This window comes from Engystomops pustulosus, chromosome 8 (genome assembly GCF_040894005.1).
Source record: "Engystomops pustulosus chromosome 8, aEngPut4.maternal, whole genome shotgun sequence".
Taxonomy (NCBI): Eukaryota; Metazoa; Chordata; class Amphibia; order Anura; family Leptodactylidae; genus Engystomops; species Engystomops pustulosus.
This window is the reverse complement of record NC_092418.1, coordinates 80,389,679-80,408,295: the sequence shown is the minus strand read 5'-3', so window position 1 is coordinate 80,408,295 and position 18,617 is coordinate 80,389,679. Positions and strand designations below refer to the sequence as shown.

Genomic DNA, 18,617 nt, shown 5'->3' with positions numbered 1-18,617 from the left:
TATTGTACTTCTATATTTATAATACATGGAGAGCAAAACCTCCAATTAGATCATAGATTTTTCTGTTGTTTTTGTGACTTTCCTGAATTAGTAAATCTCACTGTGTGTGCATCTTTATAAGCTCCTGTCAGGTAGCTATTGAGTCTTCTTCAAGCATAATAGTCATTTATCATACAATCTACTGACAATAGGAAGTTTTTCATTAAAAAAACATCTAAATGTAACCCATTTACATTGCTTTGTAAACTTACGTTACTACAAGTGACCAATCTAAGGCTGCACAATGTGATAGGACTGCTTTCTATGTAGTCTGGTATTGCAAGTGGCTCCTCAAGGGTCTTTTTTCAGTTTTACATCCTTTTTTTAAGCCTTCTTCAAACAAAATATGTACTTTCTTACTGCAACATCACTCTATAAAACCTTCAAGTACATTTTAAGAGTTATTGCTATTTGGAGAATATACAGGAATACAATATGTTCACGTAGGTGCAAATGAAGTCACATGGAGGTGTAGCGAACATCTTAAATGCTCATTAATACTATGTGATGAGAAAAGACCTGGCCTTTCCCTTCTTTTTATTAAGAACTAAATGGAACTTGAAAAGATAAGAGTCACATGTGAGTCATTAAAAGCCACTGCTTCAGTTGGTTAAAAATAAATTAACATAATGGATCTAGGGGGTAGGTAGATGAGAGGAGGATGTGAGTTGTGATAGAGGGGCAAGGGGCTGCTACTGACGTCAAGCCACAGACTGCTAATATAACCAGATTGTGAGGGGAGCAGACATAGGAGGACAGCTGGGGAGAGAGTCCCCTGTCACCAGAAACCGTGAGTATGATGGCTACTTATTTTATAAGGTGGATATACAACAACACTTAATTGTCCTCCTACCAGACATTAACGCTGCAATATGCCCACATCTATACACCCACCTAAGGTTTATGTATCAATTGAATTCATTTTCTTTATTATGATTATGCATTTAATCACTGAGCCAATTCCCCCATATATGTGATGAGTAGGAAGTCAATTGTTTAGACTTTTATATTATGGAGTATAGTTAAAAGGATGATACGCTCGGCACTTACGGTTTTGCTACTTTCTAAATACAGTCACTTAAAATCTGTTGCATATAATTCAGAACCTCTCCAGTGTGTACAAGGCGTGAGAATCTTCCTTCCAAACTGGAAATCTGTTTGATATCAAGAGCAATAACAATTTTCACTTAAAAGGGAAACCTACAGGCTCCCCCTGATAACACAGCATAATATCTGTACAGTTACCATTACATAGAGAGAATGCATTCTCTGCAGATTGGCAGCTCCTCAATTATTATATAAGATATCACAGATTAATATCTATACAGTTACAGGCATGAAATGCATTCTCTGCAGATTAGCAGCTCCTTAATTATTATATATGCTTATAAGTATTATGGCAGCAACATCCCCCGATATGACTACTAACCAAAATAAACAGTCCTACACATTCACAAACTTATGTTCCTTCATTCTCATCTATTTGCTATAACAAATACATAAATGAATCTCATTAGAACATTGATAGATTTCTAAACACTTGTAGAAAGTTCAAGCAGCAAACAAACGAAGGTGCAGGTGGGTGCAAGCTCGCTGAGACCAGGCTCCAGGTCCTTCATATGTAATACACGAGAATCAAGCAGCACTCCAGGGCGTCAATGGTTAGGTGAAGAAAGTGAAAATCCTTTATTCCATGTTCAGAAGTACAACAAGGTACAGCAGCAACGTTTTGGCTCCAAGGAGCCTTTTTCAAGCCCTAGATTTCTAGACATATATATAGTAGTTGGCGACAACTACTGGTGGCATATGGAGATTTATACATAGTGGTGTTAGATAGATAAATAGATAAATGATAGATAGATATTACATATATATGTATATATCTCACCACTATGTATATATCTCCATATGCCACCAGTAGTTGTCGTCAGTATATTTTTCTTGGAAATTCTTATCTGGATACATGTTACTGGATACATATTTGTCTACTTGACTCTAGAAGAAGACAACGGCCTGTCATTGTGTTGCAGACTGCCTGATGCCCTGCTGCTCTTCACCAGCAGTCAGAGGGTCTACAAACCGTAGAATGAAACTGGTGTGTGCCTCTATTTCTTGCTTGTTGCTGCTGTGCTTGGCCATACCTGAAACTCAAAGCCGAGTACTACAGCCATCCCTCGACATTCGAAGTGAGTATTCACAGTTACTACAGGAGGAGGATTTATCATGGGATCTTGCCAATAGCTTACTATACAACTATTGTACAAACGCTTAAAGTATAGATCAGGTTACACAACAAATGTGTTTTTACTATTTCCCTACTATGACGATGGTGATGACATGCCATCAAGTTTAACAAAATCATATTTTATTCCAAAAATATGCAGCCACTAAAACAAAAATATGGCCTCTACTCCACCACATTACAGATAAAAAGCTAGAGACACAAGTAAGATATGGACTAATGAAGCCTTAAAGGGGTTGTCCCAAGTTTTCCATGTACAAAAGTAGCGTCGGTAATTGCAGAACATAGCACTTCCTTTCCTGTATTATTTACAAAGGAGCAACCAGGCACATGCGTGTCCTGCCACTGCATAAATAAGTGAGAACAGGGACTTGTTGACAGGCATCCCCTTATTTGTTTAGGGTCACAGCAGTTGGACGCTGGGGTTTAACTACAATGGTAGCAGCCATGGCAGCTGCTACAGGTCCCAGAGTGTCAGGGGGCCCGGCCACCTGACCTGCCACACTAGAGAATGGAGCAGGCGCAACATTATATACATATTATACTGTACATTGTACTGCATAATATTTATATAACACTGCACAATTTCCACAGTACACAGCAGAGCCGACAGCTCAGACGAGAAATGTTGGGGAGGAGGAGGGGGTAGCAGGGCTAGGGATCTCTCATCTCTTCTTCCTGCAGAGTACTTCCCCCATGTGGTCAGCAGCTACTGGGCTGCATAAAACAATAAATGTGGCCTGTGACACCCCCTGGGATAAGTGAGTATATAAATGTTTGTATGAGTGTATAAATATGTGTGTGTATATGCTGTATGTGTGTTTATGGTGTATATATACTGTATGTTTGTGTGTATAGTAGGGGCCGTCTGTATAGGCTATATGTATTTATATGCAGTATGTGTGTATATGTTGTGATTTTACTGTATGTATGTGTATATGTGGTGTGCCTAAGTATATGATGTGTATGTATATGCGTATATATGTGTGTGTGTCTATATAATATGTATATACTATGTTATACAGTGTATAAATGTATATATAAGTGCATGTATGTGTGTAGAAATGTATGTGTGTGTATAACAGTATAGAAATGTAAGTATATATGGGTGTATAAATGTGAATGATTGTATAAACATGTCAGTATACAAATATATGTTTTTAAGGGGAACAGGGGTCCCATGCAGAACTCTGCTATGGGCTCTAGGGTCACCTGGTTATGCCCCTCGTCAGACCCTCACCAACCATTTTGTTATCCCCCTATCCTGTGGAAATGGGATAGCCTAAAATCTTCAGGAAACCCCTTTAACAGTTAAATTAAACACTTTTTTATAATATTTCTTCAATGACTATGAAGACCACACATCCACTCAATTTTTTTTAAATCTCTTTTAGGTCTATTCCCTAAAATGTCAACAGCTGCACACAGAAGAAGCGGTAGGTCTATCAATTTATAGATATGTTTCTGTGATGACTATGATTAAGGTTCATATGTTAAATGTTTATATGTTTCCACAGAAAAAAAAATGTTTAGTATCTACCAAATTTCTCTGGATACATTTACCCATTTTGCAGCTTTACTGTATCATTCTATAGATCACAGTTAAGACTACATGTGGCATTTATTCTTCACTTTTATGGAGGGTAGATTTATTTATTATGGATTAACAAAAATTCAATATTTGTTGCCATCACTTTCATTCCTTATACAGTTCTGTTCAAATGTTTTGATAAGGGTTGTAATAAATTAGGAATAAGAATACGGTACTTTTAAAATAAAAACTTATTTATGTCAATTACCAAACTGAATAAACTAAAGGAATCTAATCCAAATCAATATTTGGTGTGAGTAGCCTTTACCTTCAAAACAGCATAGGTACACTTGTACATAGTATTTTAATGAACTCGGGATGGCTGCTGTTCCAAACATCTCAGAGAACTAACTGCAAATCTTTTGTATATGTTGGTTCATTTAAATTCCTCTGGCTCTTCATGTAACCCCAGACAGACTTCATGTTGATGGATCTGGGGTGGAAAATGTCATCACATCCACAACTCCTTATCCTTCTTTATGCATTAGATCGCTCTTGATTACATCAGCCTAGGGCCGGTGCCAGCACTGGGCATACCTGGGCAAATCGCCGGGCCCAGAGCTGCTGGGGGGCCCACATAAGGCTGTAAATAAGGAATCCATGTGGGTGAGGGGGCTGCATCAAATGAATCCACAGGGGGTGAGGAGGGATTTATATAAAATAACCATGAGGTGCTGTTTGTGTTGATAAACTAGGGAATATTTTAAGGAACAGGAGACTGTTTTAGTTTCTGAATTTTTAATGCCACCACTGCAAAGGGGCCCACTGAAGCTCCTGTTGCCCAGGGGCCTACTGAAACCTGGAGCCGATACTGCATTAGTTGTATGTTTTTGGTTATTGACCTGCTACAGAATATAGTTCTAATCCTATTATTACCACTTGCACGTCTCTTTTAGAACAAACAGTGATTAATATTAATGTATTAATTAAATTATTTATGTGATTTATTTGACTCGCATTACTGCAAACTGCAAGTAGATGGCAGCATCACTTTCCTGTACAAGGCAAATACTTACTGCTATTAATATTATTTATTGGGTACAGTATTTTTAAGATTTTTTTAAGCAATGTATATTAATATTGGTAATGCAAGGGGTTATGCAGTAAATAGGAGCTGTATGGCAGTGCCTGAGCTCTTTCTAAACAGGACCTTCAATGCAGTAGCTGTGGGAAAATTATAAGCATATAATATAGAAGAAGGGATTCACAAACACCAGAAAATCAGTTTCATTCATTTGAACTACGTTTAAAATTGTGCATGGGCCCCAAACATAGCAAAAGTACTGCTATTCGTCCTATATGGGCGCTGATAACAGGCCTTTGCCTCCCAGGGTGCTCAGCAACCTCAACTTCTGCTGTTTGTGTCTGTCTTTAAAGAAGTTTTTAAGTTTTCCCTTCTCTTTCTCCATTACTTTCTTCATGTAGTAGTTGGAATATATGACATGCTCTCTTTATATAGCAACAGGTGTATTTATTGCTGTCTTCCTCATTTGTTTCTGCAGATCCTGACATAGACCCATCATGGTACACCGGCCGTGGCATACGTCCAGTGGGCAGATTTGGTAGAAGAGGCACTACCTGGGAAGACACTCAAAAGTCCATTTACAGACCATTGGGACAGACATGTGTCCCAATAGAAGACAGCTCTGAGCTGAATGATGACATCTAAAACGGCTCATGTGGTGGTCTCCATCATCTTTCACCTATGTACTGTATATATTTGGGAGCTAAACAGCCCTCTTCATTTTACTACAGCCAGAAGTCTCTGTCAGAGGCATCTACATTACACATTTGAAGAATATATCCATAATCTGGGTTTGGTTGGCTTTAGATTCCCATTTCATGTATACAATATGTAACTATTTTTTTACTTACTTTACCTAATGATTCAGTAACACTGACATTGTGTAGAACTGTATAGGGAAAGCATTCAAATTCATCTTTATCTCCGGTTTTTCTATTGTCTGATATATTTATTATAAAGAAAGTAACCCTACAATAACAACATATCCTCAACAAGCTTCTGATTTCTAAGACGTCAGCACAACAACTTATTATGGGACTGAGGGTCCTGGTCCCCCCATTTCAATAACCAGATAGTCTTATATGTGTACAGCAAACTTCAAGCAGTCTTTAAGACTGACACAGACTAAACGTTTTTATATACCTTATCAGTCTTATAGACTTTGGAGCAGCATTGCAAACTTATGACTGCCCCTCAAATACAATATTGTCATATTTTCAAAATGGCTTTAGTGAAATTAAATCCTGATGTGCAGTATACATTCATATTATCCTGTATCTTCCTGCCTGTGGTTGTGGGGAGGCATTCATGTTGTTCTGCATACATAGACACAATTGGGGATATTTATCAAGGCTTCTGCCTCTATCAAGGCTTCAAAGTTTCAAGGTCCTGAAATGCTCACTTATAGCTAGCACTTGCGATTATTTCCCTCAATTCGTCACCTTCACGCCAGTGGGACAAGAAGAGGCGTGAAGGGGGGGGGGGGCATGGCCGGCGGGGAGTGGGCCAGTCCTGGCACAGAGGGCACTCACTGCGGCCAACAAATTTTCTCATCTGAAAAGGCAGCGGCTGCGTTTATTTCCTGCCTGGCATAGAGAAAAGCTCTGCGCAGGACCCCGCCGGATACATCTAGAGGTCGAAGCCTTTTTATGTATCCGACTGTGACAGAGCAGCGTTGGGGCGCACGAACGCTGGCGTATGATAAATAACCCCTCATGGAACAATTTACTAAGACCAGCATTTTGTGCTCCATTCTCGACCCCTTAATAATCCTGAGGCATCACTTATAACGGAATTTATATCTATGCATTAGATTTGAGCTATAGCCCGACCCATGTGTCAGGTATTCCTACCAGGGCCTGCAATGTTCATCTAAATCCTATTTAAAAAATTTACCAAAAAGTAAGAATTGTAAGAGCAAAGTGCTCAAGTTGGGCAGGGCACCAATAGTATGGGACTATTTTGCTCAGAAGCAGACACTACCAAAAAAGAAATATAATGAGCATATAGTACTAAAAAATACAAAGTTTATTGAGTCCACTTAAAAATAGAACATTAGACAAACAAAGGTGGTTTCATGGCAGAACCATATAGGTGCCGGGCAGCAAGCACATAAAATAGGCAATAATACATAGTTTTATAAAGTGCATAGTGCAAAGCCTAAAGTGCAACACATCATAGAAAAGTCAAAATGAATGAATAAGGCGCACACATAATGTAAAAGTAACAGAATATCCACGAAGACAGGACGTAATGAGGCGCATGGAGGGGGACGCTGCCCAGCACCTCCCCAAAAAACAATGTATTATATGCCTATTTTATGTGCTCGCTGCCCAGCACCTATATGGTTCTGCCATGAAACCACCTTTGTGTACCTAATGTTCTATTTTTTAGTGTACTTTTTGTATTTTTTAGTAATATGCTATATGCTCATTACATTTCTTTTTTGGTAAGTGGTGAGCAGGATGTAAAAGCCACAAAAAGTTGCATTTAATGGGGTTCACAAGAAAATTGCAAGCTTTTCATACCTTGTATCATAAATCTGCAAGAAGACTCTTATTTCTAGCACATCTACCTGGATTATACCTTCGAAAAAAGAAAGTCATCCATTTATTTAAGCTCGGTAATATCCTTTATTGGATGTACACAACAGATTAATGTATTTCGCCCAAAGCCATAGTTGACCTATGATCAGATCATGACTACAGCTTTGGCCTATTGCGTTGCTGGTTGTGTACAAATGTCTCACAATTCCCAAAGTTCTGAGCACTCAAAGTTGTTCATATTTATTCATTCTGAAAGCTTTGTGGGACCCATTTCTGAACTGGCCCCAAAGAATTAGTGTATAGCATGGTGCCATTATTATTAATGGGAATACAGACTATACTTTCCATCTCCCCAATACAACAAAACCAGACAAAACACTCCCAGTATGAACAGACCCTTTGACTAAAGTCCCTCCTAACACTGACTACCATGGATGTACCATAGTGTTTTCCATTCATTTTCTATTTCCCTTTCATGTACTATATACAAACTGTAGTAATAAATGCTCTGTCTTTTCTTCTTTCAAAATGTAATATTTTATACCAATCAAAATAAAAGCAAATTGCTTTTAAAAAAGTTTTGACTCACGATATCACGAGAATATAGGGATATATCATTTTTATTATTTCTTTATTAATATTTTTATTAATAAATTTTTTATTAATATTCTGTACACATATTTGTGTTGGCTATTACAAGTCTGACCAAAAGCAGAGGTTATATTCCACCCAAATATTACAGTGACTCCACTTTTATAGGGAAGTGCAGCATCTATGCCCCTCACTCGGAGAATGTGTTTCTTGAAGAGAGATGCGAGAGTCTCCTCTGTGTTGATTCTCCTCCTTTTGCTTTTCCAATGTCAGTAGTTTACTGGCTGCAGATAGATCACATAGGACATTGATGAGGAAGATACACAGGAAGCATCGGAGCATTAAATATAAATGTACATTAGGTGGTAAGTAGAAAACAGGGGAGTGTAAAGGATGTACTTGGCGTGTAATGTATGAAGGCTTCCTGAGCTGAAGAGGCATATAAAGTGGAGAGGAATGATCCCTGTAGACTGCAATATCACATCCATCCAGGGGCTTGACCTGACACTATTGTGCCCCAAAGAAAAAAGTTGTACCAAGTCTCCCCCTGTAATTTATTATTATTTGTAGCACTAGTTTCCTCATATAGGGAAAATCCACATTATGGGCCCAGCAGCCTCCATGCTCCATAGAGGTTATCACTACGTCCATTATATACCACAGTGCTCGCTGCCATTGTGATCCCATACAATATTCATATTCAGTATATATGTATTGTACACATCCCACACACCCAGAGATGACAGGTACATCCAAAAACCAACATGGTACTGAGCAGAGATATATCAAATGTACTACACAGCATACATAATATATGTGTAGAGCTCTGGAGAATAAAGCTGTTACAATGTTTTATTTATTTCTGCATCATTCTCTCTCACACTCTGGATATATATACATGTATTAGAGAGCAAGTTAGCTAATTATATTATTTGTTTGTTAGAAGGAATCCAATTACTTGGAAGAAATCTATAGAAAGCTTCGAGAGAAGTCAGTGTTCATCAATGTTTGCTCTTAGAGGAAAACAAACAAGGAAGGCTATATACTAAAAGGGGCTGGCAGCCAGGCTATATACTTAAGGGGTTGGCTATATACTAAAGGGGGCTGGCTGGCTATATACTACACGGGGCTGGCTGGCATGCTATATAGTAGACGGGGCTGGCAGGCTATATACTAAAAGGGGCTGGCAGCCAGGCTATATACTTAAGGGGTTGGCTATATACTAAAGGGGGCTGGCATGCTATATACTACACAGGGCTGGCTGGCATGCTATATACTACACGGGGCTGGCTGGCATGCTATATAACAGACGGGGCTGGCAGGCTATATACTAAAGGGGGCTGGCTAGCAGGCTATATACCAAAGGGGGCTGGCTGGCAGGCTATATACTAAAGGGGGCTGGCAGGCTATATACTAATGGGGATTGGCAGCAGGCTATATACTAAAGGGGGCTGTCTGGCAGGCTATATAATAAAGCGGGCTAGTTGGCAGGCTATATACTTAGGTGGGCTGGCAGGCAACATACTACAGGGGACTGGCTATATACTACAGGGGGATAGCTGGCTAAATACTATAGAGGGCTGGCAGGCTATATACTACAGGGGGTGGCTGGGGAGGCTTTGACCAATGCATTTCCCATCCTCAACTTATACTCAAGTCGATAGGTTTTACCAGTTTTTGGTGGTAAAATTAGGTACATATCTTTTTGGAGGGTATATTTTCAATTCTAAAAACACTTAGTGAAGTCAAATACTGTATTATAGGACTCACCCACTGCTTCAAAAACTTCATTCACACCGCTTCCTGTCTTAGCTGAAGTCTCCATAAATAAAAGCTGTTTTTGTTCAGAAAAAGCTAGTGCATCCTAAGAGTAAAATTAATGATAATGAATTAGTGATGAAAAAGTGGGACAATGGGTAACAATGGGAATCTGGCGCCCCCTGCACTGGCCGACAGCGTTCACCAACTTTTTTGTGGTGCACCTTTAACATAGGGCATGCAACATACTTATGTCTGACTTTGCATAATAAATCTGGCCAACAATCGTAATGACCTCCGGAACGCCCCCTAATTTGTGTCGAATGAGGCCATTAAAACAATTCAAGACACCGGGTTCTGGTTACTGTCAAGATGGAAGGATTGCTTAAAAAATTATATATGTTGGTTTTAACAGCATACAGTATTTCCTTCTCCACAAATGTAATAACCTTAACAGATAAGGCATATTACTGTTCTAAATCACAGCATTTTTGGAAAAAATAATAATTGCTTAATCATGATGTGAAATACTTAACTCCTCTAAAAGTATGGAGACTCTCTGTATGAGTAGTCATGCCACCTGCTGATTATGTCTGTTATATAAACCAGATACCTAACCCAAACAATACAGAACTACTATAGTTTTTGGATGGATTGATTATATATAAAACAAGCCATATTGCCAAGAAAGCAGCTAAACATGGCTATGGATGAAGCTTGTGTTATCTACCGCCATCTGCTGATCTAGAAATGCACATGTGTCTCCTATTGCATTTCAAGGGTGAGTTTACACATTCAGTTTTTCAGATGCAGTTTTCGATGTCCAAACCAGGAGTGGAGTCAAAAAAAGAGATGGAATAACACCTGCTTTTGGCTTTGATAACTGCATTTAAAAAGGGAATGTGTAAACACACCCTAAAGGTATAGTACATATAATGGTTAGGCATTAAAGGGAACTTGTCAGCGGAAATTGGCCTAATAAACTACTACCAGTATTTTGTCAAGCAACCGAATACCTTCCAAATCATGTTTCTTTCATGACCCAGTATGATGGAATCATCAAGAAAATCTACTGTGAAAAGAGATGCAAATTTTGGTTTTATCAAGTCAAGGAGGCGGAGATTTTAACACTGAAGTCAAGCTCTCTCTTCCTCAGAAATCCCCCTTCACTGTAATTGATGGTCCTGCATTCAGAGACATTATTAACCAGATCTCCTGAAGTCGGATGCATGATGTCAGTCACAGAGAAGGAGGTGTTCAGAGCTCCCCAGCTTGACTTCAGTTTTAACCCCTTCCCGACGCGCGCCGTACTAGTACGGCGCGCGCCGGGTCCCGGTGCATGGAGAGGGCTCGCGGGCCGAGCCCTCCCCATAGCCGGTAAGTCTTTGCTGCATATTGCAGCAAAGGCTTACCGGTAACACCCGCGATCGGTGCTAGCACCGATCGCGGGTGCTTTCACCGCGATCACCTCCGGCAATGGCCGCATGGGCGCCGCCATCTTGGCGCGGATCTTCGCTCCCCGATGACGTCACGGGGTGTGGTGATCCGTTGCCATGACAGCATCGGGCCTCACGAAGTCCCGAAGCTGTCTCGTTTTAACCTATTCATTACAATGTGCTATCAGCACATTGTAATGAATGAGGAGTAAAATCCCCATATACTGCCATATTGCAGTATGGCAGTATATGGTAGGATCGATCAGACAACCTAGGGTTAAAGTACCCTAGGGAGTCTGAAAAATAATTAAAGTAAAAGTAAAAAAAAGTTTAAAAAAAAAAAATTATATTAAAAAAACCTAAAAATTCAAATCACCCCCCTTTCCCTAGAACTGATATTAATATTAATAAACAGTAAAAATCATAAACACATTAGGTATCACCGTGTCCGAAAATGTCCGATCTATCAAAATATAATAACGGTTTTTCACTGCGTTTAATCCCGTAACGGAAAATAGCGTCCAAAGTCAAAAATGACATTTTTTTGCCATTTTGGAAAATATAAAAAAATTCATAAAAAGTGATCAAAAGGTAGCACAGTCCTAACAATGATAGCAATGAAAACGCCATAAAAAGTCGCAAAAAATGACACCACCCACAGCTTCGTACACTAAAGTATGAAAAAGTTATTAGCGCCAGAAGATGACAAAATCAAAAAAAAATTTTTTGTACAGGAGGTTTTAATTTTTTTAAATGTATGAAAACATTATAAAACCTGTACAAATGTGGTATCCCTGTGATCGTAGCAACCCAAAGAATAAAGTAGACCTGTCATTTGGGGCACACAGTGAAAGCTGTAAAATCCAAGCCCACAAGAAAACGTTGCAAATGTGTTTTTTCACCATTTTCACTGCATTTGGAATTTTTTTCCCGCTTCCCAGTACGCGCCATGGAACATTAAATACCGTCACTATGAAGTGCAATTTGTTACGCAGAAAATAAGCCATAACAGAGCTCTTTATGTGGAAAAATAAAAAAGTTATAGATTTTTGAAGGTGGGGTGTGAAAAAAGTCGTTAAGGGGTTAAAGGAAACCTACCACCACAATTCTACCTATAAAGGTAGAACGGGTGGTAGGTGGATGTATGGGACGTGAGGATAGCCCTTTTTAGAGCTAATCCACACATCCCTGCTATTTTTTTTAAACTTTAATACCCTTATATGTTAATTTTCTTAAGCGGCTACTGGAACGTGGAGTAGCCGGACATGAGGCTACACAACGCGGCTACTCCATGCCCCAGCAGCCTCTTTTTTCCTCCTACACTGACATCTTCGGCTCGCAGCTCCTCGTAACTGCGTGCCCTCGTCCGGGAAGCCGGCGTTCTGAGCATGCGCAGAACGACCGGCCCGCGGCTGCGCAGCCACTGCTCCGAAGCCGGAGCTACTGTGCAGAACTCCGGCTTCTCGTCGAGGGCGCACGAGGAGCTGCGCGCCGAAGATGTCAGGGTAGGAGGAGAAAAGAGGCTCATGTCCCACACATCCACCTACCACCCGTTCTACCTTTATAGGTAGAATCGTGTTGGTAGGTTCCCTTTAAACTCTCCACCTCCTCCACCACTTTATACAAACAATTAACAACTCACTTCAAAGTTGATTTTCTGGATGATCCCACAACCCTGGACCACAAAATAAACAAAAACTAGAAGGTGTTACGCTGTTTGACAATATTCTGGTAGTGTTTTTTTTAGGTGAATTGCTGATGACAGGTTCCCTTTAAGCTTGTGTGCCTTCCTCTATACATTCTGTTAAGACACCTTATGTTCCTTACTTATATGAAATGATGTGTTATGCTTTCATCATCTATTTTTACTGTCTTTATTTCTTTCCTGACATTCTTGAGCGTAGAAAGCTCCAGTGTCCCATGTCTCATATTGTACCATGGACCGGATATACAATACCTATGGACTAAGAGGTAACAGTGGGTACCCTACTACCTACACAAATGTTAGGTCTGCCTTGTATGTCCTCTGGCTTGTGTACATGGTAGGTAGATTATATTATACAATATATTGTCTCATAGGCACATAAACAATTTGGGTCTGAAGCTCTAAACCTGTGCAGCCTAGAAGTAGGTACTTGTAAAGACCATAATCTTTTCTTTAGTCCTGGCTTCTGAGGGCATTTTGGCACTAATGCCCATTATAATGATTCCCTGAATAATCAGACATTATACTGATACTACAGGTTCTTGCTTTGCGGTTGCTTTACCTCTATGGAGACCTTTCTGTTATCATGTAGGTCACTTTTATTTCCTACTAGTGCGATAACCATCTTTCCGTTAAGCACATATTTCTGCAGCTCCTGAAGCCACAGCTGAGCTCTGCTGAAAGTCTCCTAGTAGGAATAGAGAATAGAAACAAATGTAGTGATATGTAATTTCATTCATCATGAGCCTCAAAAAGAACAACCTGTCACCGATGCACAATTAGTATTGGGGTCAAAACTATGAGCCTACGTTTCCACATTGGGGCTCATTTACTAAGGGCTTTGCGCTGCACTTTTGTCAGACTGTGCACGTTCTTCATTGCTAAAATGGTTATACACGTATTTAAGAAGTGTGTGCGCTGGGATTGTGGTGCACGTAACCCATTTGTGGCACAGCTGCACTGCTTCCATGCGACACAAATCAGGGGGCGTGCTGTCAGACGGTCTGACCGATTCGGACCAAGCGCCGTATTTAACTTGAAAATTGTGTCGCACGCCGTATGTTAAAGGTTCACCACAAAAAAGATGATGAACTCTGTCCGACCAGTGCAGGGAAGCCACACATTCATGATTTCTGGCACTCCTTCTTAGTGAATTGGTCACACCCAGCATAATACACAGACAACGCACTTTTAGTGAACTGTACGACTTTGTAAGTAAATGCGCTTGGATTGCATTTTGAAATGCATTTGAAGTACATCAGGGAGGAGCTTCTCCCACACAGAAGTATTTACACCTAAACATTTGGATTCAGGAACTATGTTTTGTTATTCAACACTACAAAATACATTTTACAAGTTCCTGAACGTAAGTGCTTAGGTCTAAACAAAATTTATTTTTTTTTAAAAATCAACATTTATTCAAATATAATCATATCTTCATCTTCTGAGACATCATTCTAACTCTCCAAACCCCGAATTCCATTGTAAATTTCTTGTAACTCTCTGCATCAGGCAAAGATAAATGTGTTTAGTACATAGCTGTTTTCTTATGCATTTTTGCCTGATGCATTTACAGGACATTTCAATCGAATGCATCATCTGAATCCAACCCAGATGCTGCCAAGTGTTTCCTGCCGAATGTGACATGTACAGTGCAGAAGGGGCATAAAGGAGACCTCCAGTATTTGTCTATGGACACGGGCAGCTTATACGCTGGGAGCTTTCCTGGCGTTTACATTGGCCGCGTACCAAAAGTGAGATCTGAAAGACGCCTAATAATGTTTACTTTACTACAACTCTTTGTAGTGGGGTGTTAGCGTTATAACAGCTCCTGTACCCACCTCATCACTGTGCAGCTGGTATTGGTTTGGTATTTTTCATAATTCTGCTCATTGGCCCACATTTACCAAGGTCCCAGTGCCAGTTTTCTGTCGGACTTTGCACATTCTTTTCAGTGCAAACTGTTTGCACAGGTATTTAAGAAGTGTCTGTGCCAAATATGTGTCACACACGACCCTCTTGTGTCGCAGCTGCACTATTCTTCACCGGACTGGCATTCTGGTGCACAGACGGACCGTGCGCAACATTTATCATACAAAGTCCAACAGCAGTTTGACGCATGCCCCATGTTGAAGGTTAGTACACTTTGTCGGGGCAGTGCAGAAGGGGAGCCCCATTCATGAGGAATGGGCCCCACAATTCATGAATATGGTTCATCCTGCACACCTCACAGGCAAACTGCACAAAGTAATGGCTGCACGGTTTTTAGTCAATGTGGCCCATTGTCTAATAGTATTTCGATATAGGTAAGAAGAAATTAATCCAGCACAAAAGTTGAGTCCAAACACTCCTTGCATTATTTGATATAAGGAAAAATGTATTTGATAAAAAGGAAAAGATTAATTGTTAATTTCTGTATATGCGGAAAAGAGGTGCTGCTGGGGCGTGGCCACAGGGCGTGGCTTGGGGATTGCATTTTGTCCCTCTTGGAAGATATGGTTTCTACATGCCACAGACATGGAGATCGGGAGGGGGAGTTGCATATGAAAATTACACTCCTGACCGTGGATATAGAAACGCAATTCTTGCGAGATATTAAAGGGATTCACCACTTTAAATTGACACCTGTATTGTGCTTTAAGGTCCCACAGTTCAGAGGATATAGCTCTTTGTAACTATGGCTTAGTTTTAGGGCTTTAATTTGGGCTCAGTTCTTCTATTACATTGCTCAGACCTATTTACAGAACAATGACTGCAGGAATTATATCTGACGCTATGGCAGAGCTGTGGATGTTCGCCGTAATCTTACACAGCATCCACCGATCTAACTATACTCATGATCTAACACAGTGAATTAGGCCACAGCTATCCACACCTGCACAGGATTAATGATCTTCTTCCTCTGGGCGAATGTTACAGTATTTGTACTATGACATTAATAGGAAAATCAGTTTAAGGCCTGGAAACACATGGGGCGAGTTCACATTAGGTTAGCTGCCACGTACTGGTCAATGGCTAACCATCTTTAAAGTGCCATAGCAGCACTGTCAGTGATATATGTAAGTTACTTATGGTTAGGGTTTTAGACATGCAGCATTTAACTTTATCTACAAACTAGTTGAACACTTTCCTACCAGTTTTTTCCCAATGTCCCATTTTGCAGCCAGCCAAACTTGCTGTTTTTCAGTAAAATCTCTCAAAAGCAGTGTGTTAGCCCACAAAAAGTTGTTGTAGGCTAATCACCTTTGCAGAAATTTACAAATAAATGTCCCCAAATATCAACCCCGACACAAATTTCTTACCTTAGAAGTAATATCATACACCAGCAAAGCGGCCCTGGCACCACGGTAGTAGAGATGGCATACACTGTGGTATCTTTCCTGTCCAGCAGTATCCCATATCTCAAAATGTAAATTTTTGCCTTGCAGATTTATTCTTTGTGTGAAAAAGGCACCTACAGAACAAAATAAAAAAACAGAAATAAACCTCTTTTGTATTCCATGGTACCAGTTTACCTTTAGCTTTAACAACTAGCCACGGCTCTAATACAAGAAATTACATTTTTCTAGCACTTTTTCTTAGTGTCTACCTCAGATTTTGGATCACCTGGTACCCAGAGGTATAATAGTATCACACATCCAAAGTGCTTTGAATGGTTATCAGAAGGAGAAGCAGGTAAAGGCAGTCCCCGGTTTACATACAAGATAGGGTCCATAGGTTTTTCTTAAGTTGAATTTGTATATAAGTTGAAACTGTATATTTTATAATTGTAGTTCCAGTCAAAAAAAAATTTCCCCAGTGACAATCGGTGTTTCCAAATTTTTTGTTGTAATGGGACCAAGGATTATCAATAAAGCTTCATTAGACACTATTACAGTCTGGGACTATAGTAAAGCATCCAGAGACTTCACCAGAGGTCACAGTGGGCAGAGGGGTCCGTCTTTAACTAGGGGTCTTCTGTAAGTCGGGTGTCCTTAAGTAGGGGACCGCCTGTACTTTCTGCCATGGAAAACCACAAAGCGTATCTGAGGTGACCCGGAGAAATGTAGTGGAAATGGGGCTATGAGAAAGACATCACATATGGGGATGCATTTTCAAAGGTTCAAATCTCAATTAACAGGAAGCTTCATTTTTTACGTCCTGTGAATAAGAATCGGTCCAGGGTCATGTGATGTTACACAGGTGCATGGCTCATTATAACACGCAGCTCTGGTTACTGTAATGAGCCTTGTACCTGTGTGACATCACATGACCACGGACCGGTGCTTACAGGAAGTAAACAATGAAACTCCCTATAGAATGACAGCAAGCAGAGATCTAGAAAACCGCAAGGAATTGAAACAGAAAATACATTGGAAATTTATATAACTTTTCATTACACAAAATATATGAATTGTTTGCTGAAAGTGGAAGACCCTTTTAACTTTCATTCTCCTTTCTTCTTAAAATATGATCAGTTGTGGCATATAATCAGAGAACTTACATCCTGTAGTAGAGACAATTTCACGGAAATCATCCCTTATATACCTGAGAACCAGGCTGGATTTCCCCACATCCGTACTCCCGAGTAGCACCAGTTTGAAGGAATCCGTTGACTCCTCATGCGGCAGCATCCCTATAATAAGGCACAGTATGAGCACAGTACAGGAAAGGAGGAAGTGGAAACCATTAGCATTACATTATTTGAGGCCTACTTGTTGTTCAGGTGACCACCTCACCTAAACACTGCATGAGAAATAGAACTGATCACCCGTGTAAAACCGGGTCACAAGGGAAGAATATTAAACTTTTTTTTTATAAAGTCACATATAGACAATATAGAAGTGAAAATGCATCCATCACGGCGGTATACATAATAACAAATGTCTTTGAGCCTAAGGGCTGTATGAAATCTCTTTTCTTGGCACATGATTCATGGCTTGTATGACTTCTCATGGTCTAGGGCTTCCGAGATCCGTACTGATTGTCAGCTCACCTGTCCCGGTCACCTGTCGCCCTCAGCACATTGTGTGGTGGAATGGCCGATGACTCAGTGTAAACTCACGAACAATTCTCCCCATTGTGACAGGTCCAAAGTCCAAAAAGGGAGGTACAAGGAAACTGCAGGTATATCTTCATAGTTAAACATGTAAACTGTATAATTCTTTTTATACATAATGCTTCAATGCTTGTAAAATAAACACCAGAAACTCCACACAGATTTGGTGGCTTATTTTGTTACAAAAATCTCTGGCCATTATCCAAGTCCTAAAGAGAATCCTGTGGAAAAAAATTATCTGAATAAATGCCATATACAGAAAATCGTGTACAGTAGTTTTGAAAAAAAGAACCTACAAAGAATCTACAAAGATACTCTGAAACAAAAACTCTATTTGTGCTATATCTGATCCGTCCCAGTAATTTTTGATCTAAAAAATAAAAAGTTAACAAAAATATCAGGTGTTCTCTTCCCACTTGGAGGCCTTTTGCATTTTTATTTTATTGTTTCACCCTTCCAAAAAACGTAACCCCTTCAGGACGTAGCCAGTTTATATCTTCAGGCTCAGCCCCATTTTTTGTAATCTGACATTCGTCACTTGGCTATAACTTTTAAACACTTCAATTAATCAAATTGATTTTGATCGGTTTTCTGTATTTTCAAGGAGATTTAACTTTTTGGGATCAATATTGTTTCCAATGAGATTT

General features: G+C 39.8%; 2 protein-coding genes across 5 annotated transcripts; one reads left to right on the top strand and one right to left on the bottom strand.

Moving 5' to 3' along the window:
* The first annotated feature begins 701 nt into the window (after positions 1–701).
* Positions 702–7,995, top strand: PRLH (prolactin releasing hormone). Of its 3 annotated transcripts, none has more exons than XM_072121438.1 (4): positions 702–829; positions 2,070–2,225; positions 3,676–3,717; positions 5,375–7,995. In XM_072121438.1, the coding sequence occupies exons 2-4, from the start codon at positions 2,078–2,080 to the stop codon at positions 5,539–5,541; spliced, it is 357 nt and encodes a 118-aa protein (XP_071977539.1). In that variant the 5' UTR covers positions 702–829; positions 2,070–2,077; the 3' UTR covers positions 5,542–7,995. The 3 variants fall into 3 exon arrangements, with proteins under 3 accessions (XP_071977539.1, XP_071977540.1, XP_071977538.1); XM_072121439.1 differs by having other exon boundaries at positions 716–829; positions 2,042–2,225; XM_072121437.1 differs by having other exon boundaries at positions 733–829; positions 2,039–2,225.
* A 126-nt stretch (positions 7,996–8,121) lies between these two features.
* Positions 8,122–17,988, bottom strand: RAB17 (RAB17, member RAS oncogene family). 2 transcript variants are annotated; one of them, XM_072119732.1, is made up of 6 exons: positions 17,908–17,988; positions 17,416–17,547; positions 16,235–16,386; positions 13,495–13,620; positions 9,804–9,897; positions 8,122–8,317 (listed from the first exon to the last, which is right to left on the bottom strand). In XM_072119732.1, exons 2-6 carry the CDS (start codon positions 17,543–17,545, stop codon positions 8,196–8,198), a joined length of 624 nt encoding a protein of 207 aa, XP_071975833.1. In that variant the 5' UTR covers positions 17,546–17,547; positions 17,908–17,988; the 3' UTR covers positions 8,122–8,195. The 2 variants fall into 2 exon arrangements, with proteins under 2 accessions (XP_071975833.1, XP_071975834.1); XM_072119733.1 differs by having other exon boundaries at positions 17,460–17,547; positions 17,908–17,943.
* Positions 17,989–18,617: the final 629 nt, after the last annotated feature.

Excerpts from the sequence above, each read along its gene's own strand:
- RAB17 (XM_072119732.1), bottom strand. The coding sequence starts at position 17,545 with ATGCTGCCGCATGAGGAGTCAACGGATTCCTTCAAACTGGTGCTACTC. Across the intron at positions 9,898-13,494 it reads ACAGAAAGGTCTCCATAGAG|GATGCACTAGCTTTTTCTGA; the intron begins GTAAAGCAACCG and ends TTTTACTCTTAG. Across the intron at positions 8,318-9,803 it reads TGAAGTTTTTGAAGCAGTGG|CCAGTAAACTACTGACATTG; the intron begins GTGAGTCCTATA and ends ATCTATCTGCAG.
- PRLH (XM_072121438.1), top strand. The coding sequence starts at position 2,078 with ATGCCCTGCTGCTCTTCACCAGCAGTCAGAGGGTCTACAAACCGTAGA. Across the intron at positions 2,226-3,675 it reads GCCATCCCTCGACATTCGAA|GTCTATTCCCTAAAATGTCA; the intron begins GTGAGTATTCAC and ends AATCTCTTTTAG. Across the intron at positions 3,718-5,374 it reads AGCTGCACACAGAAGAAGCG|ATCCTGACATAGACCCATCA; the intron begins GTAGGTCTATCA and ends TTGTTTCTGCAG.